Here is a 21,753-nt window from a genome sequence, read left to right as displayed (position 1 = left end):
GCGTCCAGGAATTTACCTCTGCTGAGCCACCTAACGTCTGTGTGCAGCAGACATGTGTCTCTTCCAGCTGCGAACAGAATAAATGCGTCCTTAGACTCCTGGCCTAAACACAACACTGCAATCTTGTTCACCCTATTTGTCACTCTTCATATTTATGGGCCATGAATCATTGTGCTGCTCACCGACTTTTCAATTCCTGGACTTTTCAAGTGAGCAGAGGGGATTTAGCTAGGTTAGCGTTAGAAGTTAGCATTGTTTTTCTTGTGAATCGTCTGAAATCCCGCTCCAAATTCTCTTTCTTCACTAAAGCCACATTTACATTGTAGATAAGATAGATGGATTTGCCATTCGAATAAATGAAAAAATAGTATTTTATCCACCATAGAAGAAGAGCTGTTCTTCTACTCTGGCATTTAATGGCAGCCGGCATCCTTGTTGGTGCATTGCTGCCACCTGCTGCATCAGTCTCTTATGGCAGCACTAAATCCTCTCAAGTCCAGTGACAGATTTTTTTTTTTTTTTTTTTTCATGTGATTGACTGGAACTCAGCCCGCAATCGACCGGTCGATCATGATCGACTGGTTGGGTATGCCAGCTCTAAAGGAATGTTAATGGCTGTTAAGTTTGGTGCCTTCAAAAAGGAGAATAACACAAACAACTTATTGAGTTTTTTTCTTCTTCATCTTTTGCACTGCTCTGAAAAAGCTTTAAAAATGCATTTAAAAGTTTTGTATTGAATCTTTTTTTGTGCAAAAGTTATTCCATCCTGGAACTTAAAATACAGTGTTATTATCCGGCCTCTTTTTCTAAAACTTCTTTACAGTAACAGTGAGAAGGCAAAAAGTAAAAAATAAAATAACCTTTAACCATTTATTTAACAGGCACAGCAGTGTGATCCAACTGAAGTGATTTAATGATTTCGGTGTTCCCCTACAGTGTTACAAGCCTGGCAGGCCGCCAGGCCAACAAGCATTCCTGCCAGACCAGATTGAAAACAAAGAAATAAATTTTTAAAAATGAATTAACATCAGTGTCAGTCATTTTGGCGCATCCATAGCACAGTGATTGTGACTTTCCTGAACACTGTTCTCTTTTTGGAACTGATTTGACACAGCATAAATCTGCATTGTTATTATTATTATTCACAACTATAAATTGCATTTGTCAAGAGAAATTGCTGTTCCTTCCATCCATATGGCAAAACCTTCCATGTCCTAAAACCCGAGAGCTGTAAAGCTCTCAAAATCTAAATTTTATACATTAATACTAGAAGATCATAAATTTGCGTGCCAAAAAAATTATGATTATCTGACACTTATGAATGCATTTTTTAAGTCACTTAAGGGGACAAAATGACAGACTCCAGCCTCAGTATACCATGGCCTACCCAAAAATGTATGACAGCCATGATAACCAGGGTGATAGCTGTCGCTAGGTAGGAGTCAGTGAAGGGTTACACAGAGGTAAAAATTTAAAAATGCTCCAGTCATGGTGAAAAATATACCACATTATTTGTCTGATCATAACAATTACAAAAAGGTATATTTTGGACTAACTACAAGTGAATGTTATGGGGTAAAAACAGCACAAATTGTGACAGGTCAGTGTCTTTACAGGGGTTAAAATTTAAAGTTGCTCCAATTTCAGTAAAAACAGAATTATTTTCAGGTATTATACAGTGCGGAAGGTTCCCAGTACAAACCCAACCCTGCTAAACCCAGTAGTTTTGGAAGGTGCTGTATTGTGCAGTGTGGCACAGTGTGCTGCGACAGGTCGAATCTGCTTCAAAGACTCACATTAGAAGTAATGTTCATGTGAAAAGTGGTGCAAAACCAAAAACAGTGTTTGTGAATATGTTAAGAAACAGATGTTTTGGCAGAATTTTGTGTGTGATTTGGGTTTTTGGTCAAAGGTTTTTTGAATTTACAGATTTGTAGTCAGAGATGTTCCAGAGAGGATGGTGCTCAGGTTTAACACATCATTTTCATGAAAAGATTGTTTGGATTCCAGCGCTGTGCGGCCGGGAGATGCAGACAATAATTTTAGAGCATTACTAGCGTGAAATTAAGATGTAATCCAAAAGTATTTGCAGTAAACACTGCCTCTTAGTCCGCATGAGAGTGGAGCAGGGTTCAGTGGAGTGGAGCAAAATTCAGTTTATTTCATTTATATAGCCCAAATCACAACAAAGTTGCCTCAAGGTGCTTCACACAAGTAAGGTCTAACCATACCAAACCCCAGAGTAAGAACACAGGTGAAAGTGGTAAGGAAAAACTCCCTCTGAGGAAGAAACCTCAAGCAGACCAGAGTCAAAGGGGTGACCCTCTGCTTGGGTTATGCTACTGACAGAAATTACAGAACAATTCACAAAATGAATATATAGGAAATGTTGCTGGTGCACAGGACAGGAGGGTTTCAGAAACAGATACTACACCCATCTCTGGATGGAGCTGCACCTCAAACAGAGAGAGAGAGAGAAAAAAAACAGAATCAGGCATCAGAAAGACAACAAATACAGTATCATTTGTCAGTGTTAAGCAACAAGAAGAACAAAAGAAATACTAAGGTGATCGCCGGCTGCTAGCCCTAAGCTTCACTAAAAGACCCAGAATTTAGGTAAAGTTGAGGCTGCGGCACGCGCGAATTACTAATAAAATGAATTAAGAGTTTAAAGCATAGTAACATACTGTACCAGTATGCTAGCTATATGAAAGGGAAAATAAGGGAGTCTTAAATCTAGACTTGAAAATCTGACTTTTATTGACGCGAGGAGATCAATCCACAGAACAGGGGCACGATAAGAGAAAGCTCTATGACCCACAGACTTTTTATTCACCCTAGGGACACAAAGTAGTCCTGCATCCTGAGAATGCAAAGCCCGGGCCGGTACGTAGGGTTTAATTAGGTCAGCTAGGTAGGGAGGTGCCAGTCTATGGACAATTTTATAGGCTAGTAGCAGAACCTTAAAATCTGATCTCACAGGGACAGGAAAGCTCAAAAGTGAAGTTAAAGGGTTTTGGCCATTCGTGGGGTAGTGTTTTTTTTTTTGGGGGGGGGGGGGGGGGGGGGGCTTGTTCCAATGATCCAGAATGTTGGTATTGTGACTGCTGTTGTAGACCATGCCTAAATCATCTCAAGAAAGCTGAAGTTGGCCAAGCCATGAACCAATTTTTTTTTTTTTTCCCAGGAACATCCCTGGTAGGGTTAATTTTAGAGTTCAGTCTTTGTCTCATCAGACCAGAGAATTTTGTTTCTCATGGTCTGAGAGTCCTTCAGGTGCCTTTTGTCAAACTCCAGGTGGGCTGCCATGTGCCTTTTACTTAGGAGTGGCTTCCGTCAGGCCACTCTGCCATACAGGCCTGATTGGTGGATTGCTGCAGAGATGGTTGTCCTTCTGGAAGGTTCTCCTCTCTCCACAAAGCAATGCTGGAGCTCTGACAAGAGTGACCATCAGGTTCTTGGTGCCCTCCCTGACTAAAGTCCTTCTCCCTTGATCACTTAGTTTAGACAGGCGTCCAGGTCTAGGAAGAGTCCTGGTGGATCTGAACTTCTTCCATTTACAGATGATGGAGGCCACTGTGCTCATTGGGACCTTCAAAGCAGCGGGAATGTTTCTGTACCCTTCACCAGATTTGTGCCTTGAGACAATCCTGTCTCTAAGGTCTACAGATAATTCTTTTGACTTCATGCTTGGTTTGTGCTCTGACTGTCAACTGTGGGACCTTATATGTAGACAGGTGTGTGTCTTTCCCAGGTGGACTCCAGTTAAGCTGTAGAAACATTTCAGGGCTGATCAGTGGAAACAGGACGTATCTGAGCTCAGTTTTCAACTTCATGGCAAAGACTGTGAATACATACATGTGACTTCTTAGTTTATTTTTTTATTTTTTTTATGTAAGTTTGCACAAATCTAAAAAAAACTAAATCTAAAAAAATAAAAATAAAAACAACCAAAAAAAAAAAAACAATAAAACAAATCTTTTTCATATTGTCATTATGGGATGTTGTGAATAGAATTTTGATGATAAAATGAATTTCCTCCATTTTGGAATAAGGCTGTAACATAACACAATGTGGAAAAAGTGAGGTGATGTGAAGACTTTACGGATGCACTGTAGATCAAGGCTGAAGACCAAAGGAGACTGTGCATTTGAGGTCGTGGCTCCCAAACTGTGGACTGCACTGTCACTGCATACACCTTCTGTGGACTCTGTTGGAACTTTTAAAGAGAAGCTCAAGACCCACTTGTAGAGGCATTTAACTACTTTTATGTTACTGCTGTTTTAATTTCTGTGTTTCTATTTTTTTTCACTGTAAAGCACTTTGTGATTTTATCTTGAAAGGTGCTATACAAATAAACTTTACTTAGTTGTCACAAAGTCAACAATTTTTTTTAACCAAGTGTTCAGGAGTAATAAACTTTTGGTTATAACAGTGGTTGGAAAATTTTAAGCAGCCAACTGTCTGGATCCCCATGATATTCTGTTTGCAGTGACACTAAATATTTTTGCAAATACACTTGCCAAATTTCTTTCATTCATCTACATTTTTACTGCATGCCTTGTGTAAGAATGCGTGTGGAATAGTTGTGTACAGGTTGCTATAGCCTTTCTTCAGTTGGTACAGCAAGGTGATAGCCTTGAAATGTTCAGCGGAATTCAGCTGCACGTCTGACAAACATGCCAAAGCTGTATTTTTGTTGTGCTTTCAAGCCAAATAAGTGGGGGAGGATGTCGGCTTGCATGTGCCGCAACTAGTGTTGCTCTGCAGTCCAGCTCTGAAAACGGCACGTTGACCCCTGGCCTTTGCTTAACTTCTTTTTTTAGCACCGTTCAAATCTCATCACTCACCTTTTTTTCTTTTTTCTTTTCCTTTTGGATCCTCTGCAAATATTTCCACACAAACCTGCATCCGCCAAAACGATACATCACCATGAATCTGTGATCTGTCCCTCTGGACGCAGGTGATGAGTTGATCCTCCGAACAAATTCCATCATAACGAACAATTCTCGTTGTTGGCAGGCACACAGAAAATGCTTTGATGAATGACTTGTTTACCTGCTTGCGTGCACGCAGTGCTGAGTGCAGGCTCCACCGGCCAGAATACCACTTCACTGTGAGGCTGCAGAGCCGAGACTCCACCGTGATCAGACGGGAATCAGAAACTGGATATTTGGTGCTCTGTTGGGGAAAAAAACTTGATTGACATACAGATGATGCACCTAAAGCGTCACGTTTGATGTTTATTTAATTTTAGATGTGATGTTCAGCGTGTGGCACTGTGATGTTTCTGGGCATTCTTGTCTGTGGAAATTCATTGCTTACTGTTCAGATTAAAAGTAAGACCCTTCGGCTGCTCCCTTGTTTTCACTCCGCGTTGCCACAGCAGATCCAAGGTGGACCTGCATGTTGATTTGGCACAAGTTTTACACCGGATGTCTTTCCTGATGCAACTCCACGTTACATGGAGAAATGTGGCAGGGGTGGGGTTTGAACTGGGAATTTTCTGCATTGAAACAAAGTGCATTAACCACTTGGCCACCACCTCTTCTGCTTAGTGTTCAGATTATATCTTAAAATTGTTAAGTAAAAATTCTGCCCGGCCTCTACTGCCATTTGCACTCCTTTTTCTTGTGTTTATGTCTTTGTTTTATTTGTTGTAGTACATTCCACTCTTTTTTAAACAGTGCTAGTGTGCAATCAACACACACCAATATGTAGCTGTCACATTGTGATTGATTGCGGAAATGTATAACCAATGGAAATTAAATATCAATGTCTATTTGTGTTCATTTTTGTCCCGTACAAACCCTTTCATTATTCGTTAAATGCATTCTTTGTTAGTTGATGGTGAGTCTACCTGAAGAGTTTTTTTTTTTTTTGTGCGTGCTCAAAACTTTGAACATCAGTTTTAGAGCTTCCCTGGTAGTTGCATGTTTGTTTAGCTTTTTGTCCTGTATTGTTTGTTAGCTTGCCTGTGAGCGCCCAATGTCATGCAAAATCTCTCCCACCCTCAATATTTGACACGCCTCGTGTTTTTGTGAGAGATTGAACAAATATCTCACGATACACTGATATCTGTAACACATTAAAAAACTTCCTAACTGTAATATTTCTTGAGAAATTACAATGATAAAATGTTCAGTTTGCATGAAATATCACAAGCTGTAAAGGTGCCCTGACATGTGCACGACTTTGATCCGTGCACTTGCACACACATCATCGTGATGATCCCTCCCGCTGAGTTCCCAGCCGGACGCCATGCTTTGTTCCCCTGGCTGCCATGCGCCATGCACTGTGCACTGGATGCTGGGTATATAAAATAATTATTTTGTAGCAGATTAATCATTTTCTCTGTGAGTTAGCTGTTGAAAACGCCTCCAAACGCTTCCGGAATCACAGAGTTCCGCTCCAGCTGCTGCGTGCTGAATGAGATGGAGAAAGTATTTGGATAAGCTGCACATAGTGGTGGCGAATAGATCACGCAACATTCACTGCTACTTCACGTTTGTTGCACAACATTTATGCGTGAAAGATTTTTTTTCGAACATTTCAAAATTCTCTTTGCGCAATTACATGTGCCAGGCGCCCCTCTCACATTCAGTGCACACCTGTTAACGACAAGTTTACTCTCCTGCATGACACAGTGTGTCCATCAAAGTCATGCAAGTGTCAGGGGGCTTAAGATTGTAGCTCCAGTTTCGTCTAACACTTCGTTTAACAACCACACTGCTTCCACGGAGGCAACCATAGGCATACTAGCTGTTCTTAGTTTTTGGTGACTGTTTCACATACATATTGGTAATGGGACAGACGTAGCAAAATTTACATCCACTGGCCACTTTATTAGATGCACCGTGTTTGTGTCAGGTTGGACCCCCTTTTGCCTTCAGAACAGCTATAATTTTTCATGGAATAGATTAAACAAGGTGTTGCAAACATTCCTCAGAGATGTTGGTGCATATTGACATGATGGTATCACGCAGTCGCCCATTCAACCAGTCTGCTCATTCTCCTCTGATCTCTGACATCAACAAGGTATTTTCATCCACAAAACCTCTGCTCACTGGATATCTTCTCTTTTTTGGGCCATTCTCCATAAACGCTGTAGATCAGCAGTTTCTGAAACACCCAGACCAGCCCGTCTGGCACCAACAATCATGCCACGTTCAAAGTCACTTAAATCCCCTTTCTTCCCCATTCTGATGCTAGGTTCAAATTTCAGCAAGTTGTCTTCACCGCGTCAAGATGTCTAAATGCATTGAGTAGCTGCCATGTGATTGGCTGATTAACTATTTGTTGTTAACAAGCTGTTGAAGAGGTGTGCCTAATAAAGTGGCTGGTGAGTGTATGTTACTATAAATCTGCCCCACTCAATATTGTACTTGTATACTATATTGTTGGGACAGACTTGGCAAAACGTATAAATTGCCAAATCCGTTGCGAGTCATTGTGCATGCTTGAGATTTTGGACTGTTGCGCGTGTGCAGTACTACTTCTTGGCCCAGATATGACAGAGGAGAGATTTGGCACAACCCCGGTAGATGTTACTTTTATCTGTGCGTAATCTGTTCAACTTCTGTTCCTGTAAAAAAAAAAAAAACTCTGTACACCCGCATTCAGTGATTACCCACCCATTCCATCAGAGCCCCAAATCCACGAGAGACCGATAGAATTGGTGATTTATTTATTTATTTGGTGATTTATTTATTTTTGCCATCAGACAAATTATTTCAATCCATTTAAATCAGGTGACTTGGTCAGTCACAGTGTGACGACACCTGTACAAATTTGCGACTCAGTGGATGGAAGTTTTACCAGTCAGCGAGAAAACATTACAAATATACCTCTACACCTCTGGTTTTGTGCTCTTTTGCTGCCCGTGTTAATCCCTTCCTGCCCTGCTACCATCAGAAATGCTGTTGTGTAAATGTTAAGAAACGTTGAAGATTGAAGTCGAACGTTGAAGTTGAGGCTGCTTCAGACCTGGAGGGATGATGATGATGATGATGATGATGATGATGCAAAAACCATTTGTAGCATTTTTACAGTTCATAATTTGAACAAACCCGGCAACAAACAAAACAACTCCAACTCAGTTTTCTCCAGTGCGTTTTTCTATTTAAGCTTCAGGTAAATTGAGGTCACAGGAAATGGTTTGTTTCTTTTTTTTAGTTCAGATTTATTGCATTGCATCTCGCTATGAAAGAGGAATGCGTCAGCCTCTGTCTCCTTTTCTCTCTGTCAGGGCCTCCACTGCAATTCTCAGATTCAGGTTTATGACTTATCTTCACCTAGCATGACCTTTCAGTTGCCATACAAAAGATTGAATTCACAGAGCTGGCGGCAGATCATCAGTAATCTCCTCCAGTTGCCACATATCCGCCAAGTTCACAGTGTTCGCCATCTTCATCTTAACCTTCCCTCTTCTTTCTCGGCTAATTATTCTTGAGCTTTAATATTTTTTAAACACCTTATTTCTTGCGGTATTTTGGAACTGGAACTGTAAACACTGATGGGAATTGGCTGCAGACACAGTTCAAATGTCAAAAGTGAGTTTTTAAAGCGATTGGGCGACTAATGAGAAAATACTTTGACAGAAGCCCCAGTAGATTTATTTAGAAGTGGGTCAGTTGTTTAGAAGGTTTTCCAAGTAGGTCATGGTTAACCTTAATAAATCTCTTCTGTAACTGTAAGAAAGGAAGGCGCTTGTGTAAAATGGAAGGCCAAAATGCATATGAACTGAGGATTCACTGCAAAATTTATGTAATGGTGTGAAATACAGATTTATTGTCACAGTGAATTATATTCACAGTAATATTTGCAGAAATATCGATGCACAATTCAAGTGACATCAAAGCAGATGAGCTTTCCCTTGCATAGAGCATATTAAAAGCAGACAGCCTCCGCTGCTTTGTGCTTAGCTTGATTCGGGTGCAGGCTTACAGCCTGTCAGGGTCCACGCACAGAAAGAATCATTCAGAAATGTCAGGAGTTGGGAATACAATACAATTCATGCTGGACTGACCTGTGCCATCATGAGCCCAGTGAGCTGAGCACAGGTGTGACCGAGGATGCTGGGAGTCCACTGAGCTCGGGTGGTGTACCACTTGGAAAGCAAAGTTATGTTTGTCACCCCTAAAAACCAACTGGAACTGGGAGTTTTGTGCTCATTGCACTGCTTCCCACAGCGGTTCCATAGTGTGGTGGATACATGTCATGTGTTGGAGACAGTAAATGAGTGGGAATTTGACCTGTAAAATTTGCATTTGAGGGACACAGGTGACTAAGTGTTGCTAAGGCGAATTAAATTAAATGTTGCAATTTTCGCATTTTAGTCTCACTGTGATGTTTCTCGCTGTGGATTTTGTGCAACTGGAACCATGGTTTTGTTCGTTTACCACTACACACACAGTTTCACAATTTATGATGATGAATGAATTATGACTAAATATTGCTGTTTTGGTTCCATTTCTTTGTTTTTTTTTTTGTTCTTTTTTTGTTTTTCTGTTTTGTAGTTTTTGTTTGTCTTTTGAGCAGCCGATATGCTCTGTGTCAGCCTGATTCCGTCAGATCTCAGCACCTAAGCAGTGTGGGGCCTGGTTAGTACTTGGATGGGAGACCTCTTTGTGTGTGTTTCTCCAAGTTACACTGGAGTTGCATCAGGAAGGGCATCCGGCGTAAAACGTGTGCCAAATACCGATGCGGATCTGGCTGTATCCACTGTGGCAATCCCGAAGAAAAAGAAATATGGGAGCAGCTGAGTGGACAACAACAACAATTTGTTTGTCTTTTGACTTCAGTATAAACCACATTATTACGATTTCAGTATAAAAACTGAAATCGTAATAATGTGGTCCTCCAGCACTGGAACCCGGGTTGTTTGCGTTTGGCGTTTCCAAGCCTGAAATACCTTCAGCAGACAAAGCCACATCTTTCTCTGTTGCCTAGATATATGCATATGGGTGAAAAGCTCATTGTATTTTCTGGTGTAGGCTCTGCACTCAGTGGTGTTATCCACTTCACCGGACTCTGAGCAGCAACTTAGTCAGAAGATTGATTTCTCTGCTTTATATCCTGTGCAGCTCTCGCCTACTTTCAGCACATGGCCTGTAATGTCGCTGTATTTCACAGAAGTGATTGATTGGAGCTCTTAGCAGCTGTATGTCTAACAGAATGCTGTGTTTGCCATTCACATGGCTTGCAGGTCTTTGTTGCAGTGGAGGTGTTATCCATGGAGCCGTTGAGGTGTTGCGGCTTGTCTTGGCTCAGCAACAAAGAGGGCCAGTGTTTATGACTGGCTTTTTAAAAATGAGCACTGTCATGTTCTGAAATAAATCAACCTATAGTTGATTTTCTCAAGGTGAAGTTTAACTCTGTGTGTACCTTGAGGATATGGTGGAGCAGCTCATGTTGCACAATATGTTCAGTCAGTGCCTTGCTCAATGGATGCCATACATTACGTTGTGGTGCTATTGGTGGCAAGGCTAAGATTGTTTTGTGCATTGGTGCTTAAAGATTTTTAGTGACACTGCGGACTTGTTCATCAGCCTGGAGTATTTATTACTTTTTTTAAAATTCCCATTCTGATGTTCTAATGTGAAAATATCACATTATTTTGCCAACTTGTTCATCAGCTCAGAGTATACGAGGTCTGTTAGAAAGTATTGGACGTTTTTATTTTTTTCAAAAACCTGATGGATTTGAATCACGTGTGCTTGCATGAGCCAACCTTGAACCTTCGTGCGCATGCGTGATTTTTTTCACGCCTGTCGGTTGCGTCATTTGCTTGTAAGCAGCCTTTGTGTGAGGATGGGTGGAGTCTCTCGTCATTTTTTTCTTTGCAAGGAAATGGCGGAACGACTGGAGCAGCGCGACTGCATCAAATTTTGCCACAAACTGGGCAATAGCCAGGTGGAAACCATTCGGATTATTCAGACGGCTTTCGGTGACGATCCTCTGGGCATCACACAGATTAAGGAGCGGTACAACCAGTTTAAAGATGTCCGCACAACGGTGGAGGGCGCGCCGCGCTCCGATTGGCATCAACACGCTGAAACGACCGGATCATTTCCAAAGTGAACGCTGTGGTGATGTGGGAACGTCGTGTGATTATCCGAGAAATTGCGGAAGAGGTGGACATCAGCACTTTTTCCGGCACATTCCACTGTGACAGAAGATTTTGCCATGAAAAGAGTGGCGGCGAAATTCATCGGCATGAAGCTGATGACGCAGCAACAGCGCCTCCGTGTTGAAGTCTCACAGGACATGTTGTAACATGCCCAGCTCATCAGCCATTCGGAAGATTCAGACGGCTTTCAGTGGCTTTTCAGTCGTGTGACTGAGAAATTGTGGACAAGCTGGACATGTCTGGGCATGTTACAACATGTCCTGTGAGGCTTCATCACAGAGGCGCTGTTGCTGCGCCATCAGCTTCGTGCCGATGAATTTCGCCGCCACTCTTTTCATGGCAAAATCTTCTTTCACAGTGGAATGTGGAAAACAGTGGAAAAGTGCTGATGTCCACCTCTTCCACAATTTCTCGGATAATCACACGACGGTCCCACATCACCACAGCGTTCACTTTGGAAATGATCCGGTCGTTTCAGCGTGTTGATGCCAATTGGAGCACAGCGCACCCTCCACCATTGTGCGGACGTCTTTAAACCGGTTGAACCGCTCCTTAATCTGTGTGATGCCCAGAGGATCGTCACCGAAAGCCATCTGAATAATCCGAATGGTTTCCACCTGGCTATTGCCCAGTTTGTGGCAAAATTTGATGCAGTCGCGCTGCTCCAGTCGTTCCTCCATTTCCTTGCAAAGAAAAAACGACGAGAGACTCCACCCATCCTCACACAAAGGCTGCTTACAAGCAAATGACGCAACCGACAGGCGTGAAAAAAATCACGCATGGGCACGAAGGTTCAAGGTTGGCTCATGCAAGCACACGTGATTCAAATCCATCAGGTTTTTGAAAAAAATAAAAAGGTCCAATACTTTTCTAACAGACCTCATATATTACTTTTTTATTTCTGTGCTGATATTTTAAAGTGAAAATAAGACATTATTTTGCCAACTTGTTCATCAGCTCGGAGTACATATTACTGTTTTTTTGTTTGTTTGTTTGTTTTGTTTTTGTATTTCTATGCTGATGTTTTAATGTGTAAATATCACATTATTTTGTTGACTTGTTCATCATCCTGGAATATTTGTTACTTTAAAAAAAAAATCCATTCTGATGTTCTCATGTGAAAATATCACATTATTTTGTTGACTTGTTCATCAGCCTGGAGTATATATTACTTTTTTCTTTTATTTCTATGCTGATGTTTTAATGTGTAAATATCACATTATTTTGTTGACTTGTTCATCATCCTGGAATATTTGTTACTTTAAAAAAAAAAAATCCATTCTGATGTTCTCATGTGAAAATAATATATTATTTTGTGGACTTGTTCATCAGCCTGGAGTTTTTTTTTTTTTTTGCCCTCAAACACCAGTGCACCAGTTCCCAGCTGCACCTGTTGCTGTTAAATACTTTGGGGGTTTGGTGGGAAATGGACTTGATGAGAGAAAATGCCGTCGGTGCTGCTAAGAGGCAGAGGGACCTCTCTCACTCCCTCTTTGTCTCTCTCGCTCTTCATTCTGCAGCTGTTAGCTACACTGAAAGCGACCTGCAGCCAAAGTTGGATTAACAAACCTTACATGAGCACCCGTTTTATTGAAAAATACAGACGTGCTTGAAGACAACCTGCATTTTAAATGCTAACCCTAATTTCAGGAAGCTGCTGCGACTGGAAACGCAGCCAAGTCGGGCTGTGATGTGATTTCACCATCTCACGAAGAAGATCAGCATCCATGCTGTGTGTGCACGAAGCAACAGTAACAACTTTAACTCTCTGTGACCTGAACGGTTCCGCCTGTCAACAACAGATTCATTAGACCAACAACAGGGAGGGGAGGGGGGCACATTTGCTTCATGCAACAACAACAACAACAAAAAAAGACTTTAAATTACCTGTCAGGTCCAAGAGCATTCTGCATTCACCACACTACAGGAGTGTGTTTGCTCCTGGATGAACATCACCCATCTTATCTATCACCCACCCTTATTCCAAAGGTACCCCAGGATCCTCCCACAGACATAGTACCAAAGACATCCAGCTGGTTAGCATCCCTCCAGGTCTCACAACCATACAATAAGACAGGAAGTACCAGGACCCTAAACACTTGGACCGTTGTTCTCCCATGAGGGGTGATTGAGAAGTTTTGAGCCTGACGCAGACAAAGTAGGGTGCAGTTCTCCATTTTTTGCATTCTGAAAAAGTGTGATAGTCTTAACTCAGGACTTTCTCTTTGTAAAAAAAATTGGCTAAGAAGCAATTAGTCAACAGAAAAACAGTCATTGGTGGCCCCTGTGCCCTTGATAACTAGCCTGAGCTAAAGGAAGAAACAGATCAGCTCATCTCAAGCTACATGTTGAGAGACAGAGATGGAAGGAAGATGTGTCTTCAGCTACATTCAAACAAAGTCTTTGCAGAGTTATTTATTATCACGTGAAACCATTGGACAATAATTGTTTACATTTATAATTTCATATATTTCTGTGCTGAAAGAGTCTCTCTCCTCCTCTTCACCTGCTCCTGATTTTCATCATCCAGCCAGAAACCCCCAACAAACCAGCAGGTGGAAAGCAGATCTATTGGATGTTGCTTTACTTGCTTTGTGGAATGATTTGGTGCAACAATTTTCACCAAATTTTAATGAGTTTGTTCTCATTGTATGTCCTTTTGATTCGATGACATATCATCTAAAGTGATTTTTCTTGAATTATGGAGATGAAGATTCCTGAAGATGATGTTTGAGATGCACCATCTCGGTGTCGATGGATAATTTTTGGTTTCAAAGTTTGGTCCTGCAGTTGAAAAGTTGTACAGTATCTTCTCTTGTAATCAGACAGGTTAGTTGCAGCTTACACTGAAGAGATTTCACAAATCTCTGGAATATTACAATGTGTAACATGTGCAGGCTCGTCCTACCTGTTGTCAGTGTGATGATTTGCCTTTAACATAAAGGGTTCAGTCCAGTCTTCAGAGGACGGTCATTTGCTGTTGGTTGTAGAATCCACCACATCTTCACTGTGTATGTTTGTGGTGCTGAGAACCTAAATCTAACAGCAGTAGCAAAATGATACGTGTGGAAACAATCTGGATTGCTTTGTTGCTGACAGCCGTCTAAACTGGACTAACTGTCTGACAGGTGATGAGAGGAGAGACAGGCGTCTAACTGTCAAGCTGTCACAAAGTCATTTGCCAACATATCAGTTTGCAAATCTTCTTTACGTCAGCGGCGAGGCAGGTACAAAGTTCTCTGCTCATGGCTGTATTTTTATTTGTTTTCCCTTTTTATTACACCCCCCCACCAGTACTGGCTGGAAGGATTTTATAGTTAGGTAAAAAAAAGAAAAGAAAAAGGTCTTTTTCTATTCCATTGCTGTATTGACTCTAAAGCACTCGGGAGTTGAGATATTAAAACGCCCACAGAAGTCTGTTTTATTATTCTAAACCATTCACAGTTGCACTGTGTTTGGTGCTTTGATGCTGTGAAGAAGCGTCCTTCCACTGCTTACCCGGAGACAAAACGGTCTCCGCTTTCAGTGAGACAGAATATGGGTTTATTTTTATTTTATGTTTCCCCTTAGAGCAGGTAGTTGAGTACATAAAGAGCTGCCTTGCCAATATGTAGACCTGGGTTCGAATCCCATTCATGCTACCCGTCTGCGTCCCTGGACAAGACACTTAATCTACATTGTCTCACTCCACCCAGTTGGAAATTGGTATCAACCTTGGCTGGGGAAGTAACCTGCGTCCTGTCCAGGTGATGAGAGGAGAGACAAGCTTCCCGGATTCCATAGCATCAAGCAGTACTTGATGCTATGGAATCCAGAGATAAGCACCGGAACAAATGGGCCTCAAGGCCTATGTAGAACTTACTACTTACTACTAAATAGTGTTCAATAATGAGTTCCAGAACTCTGGTATTTACAATCATGATTGTTATTCTTGTCCAACCGATGCTTTCTGTCTTCTTTCAGGAGTTGTGGTGAGGTGAGGTAAGAGAAACAAAGAAAACACAGCAATTATATTCAGATGTGGATTTTTATTATTATTATGATTAACTGTGCTGTGTAATGCCCTAAACCTTATTAGGCTTGTAATCATCACACTCCTGACCATTTCGGCCACTTTTGTTGTAATAACTTTTTAAAGCGTCAAGATAAAATACTGTTATTTGCCATAATTCTGGACCTCATTATTGGACATTATTTGAAACAAGTTGGCTTTTCATTATGTAAGTGGATGCTAAAATATGAATGGGGGAAAAAAATAAAATTTGCCTTTATTTAAATTTACACTCAACAAAAATATAAACGCAACACTTTTGCTTTTGCTCCCATTTTGTATGAGATGAACTCAAAGATCTAAAACTTTTTCCACATACACAATATCACCATTTCTCTCAAGTATTGTTCACAAACCAGTCTAAATCTGATAGTGAGCACTTCTCCTTTGCTGAGATAATCCATCCCACCTCACAGGTGTGCCATATCAAGATGCTGATTAGACACCATGATTAGTGCACAGGTGTGCCTTAGACTGCCCACAATAAAAGGCCACTCTGAAAGGTGCAGTTTTATCACACAGCACAATGCCACAGATGTCACAAGATTTGAGGCAGCGTGCAATTGGCATGCTGACAGCAGAAATGTCAACCAGAGCTGTTGCTCGTGTATTGAATGTTCATTTCTCTACCATAAGCTGTCTCCAAAGGCGTTTCAGAGAATTTGGCAGTATATCCAACCAGCCTCACAACCGCAGACCACGTGTAACCACACCAGCCCAGGACCTCCACATCCAGCATGTTCACCTCCAAGATCGTCTGAGACCAGCCACTCGGACAGCTGCTGAAACAATCGGTTTGCATAACCAAAGAATTTCTGCACAAACTGTCAGAAACCATCTCAGGGAAGCTCATCTGCATGCTCGTCGTCCTCATCGGGGTCTCGACCTGACTCCAGTTCGTCGTCGTAACCGACTTGAGTGGGCAAATGCTCACATTCGCTGGCGTTTGGCACGTTGGAGAGGTGTTCTCTTCATGGATGAATCCCGGTTCACACTGTTCAGGGCAGATGGCAGACAGCGTGTGTGGCGTCGTGTGGGTGAGCGGTTTTCTGATGTCAATGTTGTGGATCGAGTGGCCCATGGTGGCGGTGGGGTTATGGTATGGGCAGGCGTCTGTTATGGACGAAGAACACAGGTGCATTTTATTGATGGCATTTTGAATGCACAGAAATACAGTGACGAGATCCTGAGGCCCATTGTTGTGCCATACATCCAAGAACATCACCTCATGTTGCAGCAGGATAATGCACGGTCCCATGTTGCAAGGATCTGTACACAATTCTTGGAAGCTGAATATGTCCCAGTTCTTGCATGGCCGGCATACTCACCGGACATGTCACCCATTGAGCATGTTTGGGATGCTCTGGACCGGCGTATACGACAGCGTGTACCAGTTCCTGCCAATATCCAGCAACTTCGCACAGCCATTGAAGAGGAGTGGACCAACATTCCACAGGCCACAACTGACAACCTGATCAACTCTATGCGAAGGAGATGTGTTGCACTGCATGAGGCAAATGGTGGTCACACCAGATACTGACTGGTACCCCCCCCCCCCCCCCCCCCCCAATAAAACAAAACTGCACCTTTCAGAGTGGCCTTTTATTGTGGGCAGTCTAAGGCACACCTGTGCACTAATCATGGTGTCTAATCAGCATCTTGATATGGCACACCTGTGAGGTGGGATGGATTATCTCAGCAAAGGAGAAGTGTTCACTATCACAGATTTAGACTGGTTTGTGAACAATATTTGAGGGAAATGGTGATATTGTGTATGTGGAAAAAGTTTTAGATCTTTGAGTTCATCTCATACAAAATGGGAGCAAAACCAAAAGTGTTGCGTTTATATTTTTGTTGAGTGTATTTATTACCCAGCTCCAAACGTAAATAAAGGTCCTGAAACATTACCAAAATGACCACCAAGAAAGAATTATTCACCTTAAATTACCATTTCTTTGTTTTTGTATTACATTTAGAAGAGAAAATGTAAAAAAACAAAAAAAAACCACAGGACTAATCGGGTCCTTAATTTTAGTTCCATGTTATTTCCAGAGAAGGCTGCTGGATGTCATCGGAGGTATGCGCTCTGTGAGTGTACACGGGTTTAACCTGTTTTCATTAGTTTCACACAGTAGGTGTTTTCTCACTTGTGTTTGATTACTAATTAACTGGTTTTTGCAGAACTTGGTGAACAGGTCTAGAAGGGCAAGCATTCCATTTTTGTGTAAATCTGAAAAGAGAGAGAGAGAGAGAGAGAGAGATTTTTTTCAAATGTAGTTTTCTTGCATTCCATCACCCGGTTGTCCATCCTCACCTTAAACCTTCGGGTTGTGGAGTGCGGCATCATTCACTGGGTTGACATACTCGCTGACAGCCTGTTATTTTTAACCTCAGCATGTGCTGGAAAAGTCAACCGGCAGCACTGCTGAGCCCTTCCTGTCCTGTATCCCTCAGTGTGAACGACAGTCAAATATAAATGAAGATCTGTCCTCTTTCTTATGTCCAGGTGCCATTCTGGGACGCTCGGAGACGCAGGAATGTGTCTACTACAACTCCAGCTGGGAGAAGGAGCGCACCAACCGCAGTGGCATTGAACCGTGTTACGGTGAGAAGGACAAGCGGCGACACTGCTTCGCCACGTGGAAGAATGTCTCCGGTACTGTAGAAATCGTCAAGCAAGGCTGCTGGCTGGATGATGTCAACTGTTATGACAGGTACGCAGGAAACCGCTGATGAAGACGTCTTTAATTCTGACTGCAGCCATTATTTAAAAAGTGCACAAAGTCAACCAGGAGATGGGAGATCAACTAGTTACTGCTGTACTTTCAGTGCTCCAGAATAGGTGCGAAGTGGTATTGTCATTAATATATATTTGATATTTCATTTGCTTTTTCATGTTATGCAGTGTTCCAAGAAGGTGATGGAAAAGTCACATATTAATAAACTAGGGGGTGTGGCATGTAAACAATACAAATCTGAAATCGATTTTAAAGTCATTGATACATGGACCACTGAATCAGTCTAACTGTACAATGAACTAGAGCTCAACCAATATATCGGTTGACTGATATTGGCCGTTATTAGCCTTTCACGAACATATTGGTATCTTCATTTTTTTTTTTACCCTGATATAAAAACTCTTATTTTACTGAATAAACATTATGGATGTTCGAAATCGTGTCATTTCATAGTTTGTCCAGCAGAGGGCTCTCCAAAGGCATTGTTTAGAAATCTGTCAAGCATGGCTGGGACCCGCATCATCCCTTGGGCATGTTAACTACAAGAAACGGAGGCAAAGCGACCAAGCTGCTGTTCATTTTCCTTCAGCTTGGATGTTTTACAGTAACACCAGCTAGGTGGGGCCAGTATCGACGAGAAATCTATTTTCTGCAAATGCTGAGCAATGCCACACAGCAACTACCAATTTGAGTGAAAGCAGTGTGCTATTAGCTGGATGCTGGTTCATGTTTAAACTATAAAACATTTAGCCTCAGTTACATTGAAATGTTAGGAATCACTGCCATTTTGTTATTTATGCTTATATATCGATATCGTAAATTATTTTTACTCTAATATTGGTATCATCCCCCAAAAATCCATATCAGTCGTGCTCTACTATGAACTGCTTGATGGATTAGTTTTATTGTTGTAAATTAGTTGAGTTAACCTTTTTTCCAGTGCTGCTTCTATAACTTGCAACTCTCGTAAAAGTTTAGAGGTTGGCATGTTGCTCTTGTAAGAATATCCGCAGGAATACTTTGCAATGTAAAGACAATATGTGATTGGTAGTGGTCGTCGGTATAATGCATAAATTTATCAGTTTGAACTTTATGTTCGATTCACAACTTGTTAAAACTGCTGTACGAGTTCATATTGGAAAAGTTGTGCTAGCTAACAAGTGGCTTCTTTTAACACAGTCCACTGTAGATTCATTTTATAATGCAACGATTAGATTGGATTTGATATGATGCAGTCTGATGCAGTTCTTCATTTAATGTAGACATTGATTTTCCATGATAAGTTAGAATAAGTCAAAAGTGACATTGCTACCATTCATGTACATATTTAATGAAAAACCACAAGCTGTCTTTAGGTTTTTACTATTGTGCTGCAGCACTTTGGCACTGCTAGTGCCCACGTTTTGTTTACCACTTGGGGCAGCAATGGCAGTGCCAGCGTTCTGCAGCACAGTTTTGAAAACCTAAAGACAGCCTGTGGTTTTTCATGAAATATGTACAAAGAATTGTATCATATTTGATCATATTGAATCAAATCTAATTGTTCTACTATAAAAAGTACCATCCCTGAATTATGTTGCAGCCCATGTATCTAGATGAATGTTGTTTCATCAGGGAGCGACGTAGACCCTGATGGCAAACTTGTTTTATTCCACCACTGTCTACATAAGTGACTGTGTATATTCCAAAGCTCAAGAAGGTTACTGGAGCAAAACACAGTTCAATAAAAGCATCTATTGTATTCAAATAGAGCCGTCCAGCACGACGAGGGATCCGTTTAAAATCAACGTTTAAAATCAGCTTCAGCACGTTTTTACATTCCTCTGTTTTTCTGCATACTTTGTATAAAGCTGCATTTTTAATCAACGCATATCAGAGAAACGCGAGCTGAAAGCAGATTGTTTTGTTTGCACCCAAAACCCACTGCAGTAAACAGATATGGCATCAGACTGCAGGTTTACTCAGAGCTCAGCTCGTGTTTTTTCCTTTGATTCCTGAGCGATAAAGTTGCTGTAGACGCTGCAGCCCGCATAGTTTGGGTACCTCTGCTCAGACGGCGCCTCCTCGCCTCCCCAGAGAGTCCAGAGCGAGCCGAGGGCGGCTGCCACTTCCTTTGGCTTTTATCTGATGACTGTGTGTATGTGATTGTTGGTGTACGTGTGTGGAGGAGATTTAAATGTTTTTCCTCTGTGACAGTAAGGTGGTGGGGCGAAAACAGAATCCATGTGTTTGTGGTGATTAATGATTATATCTTCAGCTGCTGCTCTTCTGACAGATGTGTCTCTCAGCACACAGCACCTACAAAAAAAAGCCACCCTCTTGGATTTTTACCTGTTTACATACATTTTTTTGTCAGTAATCTGACAACAGGCTGTTCTCCAAAAAAAACTGAGTGAGCATGCACAAGGAAAACTAGTGAAGGAAGCCAACATAACACATGGTTTCCCACAGGACTTTGTGAGACTGTGGTTAGTAAACCTTGGATCCTCGAGGGCAGTGGTGTCCAAAGTATTCCAGAAAGAGCCAAGAGGGTGCAGGTTTTCTTTGCAGCCAGCGACTCCAGCAGGTGATTTCACTGATTAACTTCACTTTGAGCAGATGGTATCAGTTCATCATTGGATCTGCTGTTATGTTGACATTGTTTTTTTTGTTTTAATGATTTGTTGCTTTTCTATGTTTGTTGTTGTTGTTGTTGTTCTTTATTTGTTTTGTTTTTCATGTACGACATAAAACTTTCATTCATTCAAAGTGGATCTGCATGTTGGTTTGGCACAAGTTTTACACCGGATGCCCTTCCTGACTCAACTCCACATTACATGGAGAAATGTGGCAGGGGTGGGGTTTGAACCGGGAACCTTGCGCACAGAAACAAGGCGCACTAACCACTCGGCCACCACCCCTGCCTCAGTGGGATATTACATAAACAATACCAGCGCTTTTTGGATTGATCGTGGAGCATCAGAGTCATTCACAGTCTATTCACTTGGTACTCATGACATGTCTTTTTTATTTGACGAGTTAGACTATGATGGCATTTATTGTTTTGGAGTTATTGTTTACACAAGCGAGGATTTACTCATTCATTGAGCTATCTCCATTCTTCTACTAGTGCTGGGAATAATGATCATTTAGCTCCAAACTATGCTTTAAAATAACTGGCAAGAAATTACCCACAAAAACATATTTGGGGAAAAAAAAAGTAATTTTTTTTTTAATTTAACAATTTGTTTCTTTTTTTTACTGCATTGCCAAGAAACCTTCATCTCCTCTGTCTCAGCAATGGCCAGTTTGCCGACCGGGGGAAAAAGGACAGGAATTTGCTTGCTTTCTTGTTAATTTGCACATTGGTCTTTCTTGCAGCAATGAGTGTGTGGAGAAGAAGGAGAGTCCTGACGTCTTCTTCTGCTGCTGCGAGGGCAACATGTGCAACGAGAGGTTCTTGTATGCCCCTGATGCCACGCCCCCTCAGAGCGAGTCGCACCGTCAGTCGACGGCCTACAGTACGTTCTCTGACAGGGTTCAGCTCATAATGCTCTGCACAAACACAACTGGAGGTCAGACATTTCAGGCTGCATTCACATCACTGTTTGAAATGACCCGAATCTGATTTATTTATTTAGTGTGCATGTGATGCAGATCTTTTCTGAGGCATGCTAACGTGCCACATACGTGTGTGTGCGTGCGCGCGTGCGAGAGAGACCTGGCCACTTGCACATGTGGTTCAGATCTGGCCTCTGATGACGTGGCTGCTGTGGAAACAGTCTCATTGCTAATATGCATTTTATTTTAAATAGATCAAAATAAATTATTTAAATAAAACTAAAGCTGCATGT

General features: G+C 41.6%; 1 protein-coding gene across 4 annotated transcripts in view; it reads left to right on the top strand.

Annotated features, from left to right (window-relative positions):
* Positions 1–21,753, top strand: part of acvr2ab (activin A receptor type 2Ab) — a 92,622-nt gene that overhangs the window by 39,858 nt on the left and 31,011 nt on the right. For 2 of the 4 annotated variants that reach the window (XM_034179017.1, XM_034179024.1), the window contains exons 2-3: positions 17,689–17,896; positions 21,281–21,474. In XM_034179017.1, the coding sequence (XP_034034908.1) occupies positions 17,689–17,896; positions 21,281–21,474 (402 nt within the window). The remainder of the gene's footprint in view (positions 1–17,688; positions 17,897–21,280; positions 21,475–21,753) is intronic. The other 2 variants (XM_034179027.1, XM_034179033.1) reach the window with 1 other exon arrangement.

The sequence above is a fragment of the Thalassophryne amazonica genome, chromosome 1 (assembly GCF_902500255.1).
Source record: "Thalassophryne amazonica chromosome 1, fThaAma1.1, whole genome shotgun sequence".
NCBI classification, from domain to species: Eukaryota; Metazoa; Chordata; class Actinopteri; order Batrachoidiformes; family Batrachoididae; genus Thalassophryne; species Thalassophryne amazonica.
Note: the sequence above shows the minus strand (reverse complement) of the source record. Positions and strands in the feature narration are given on the sequence as shown.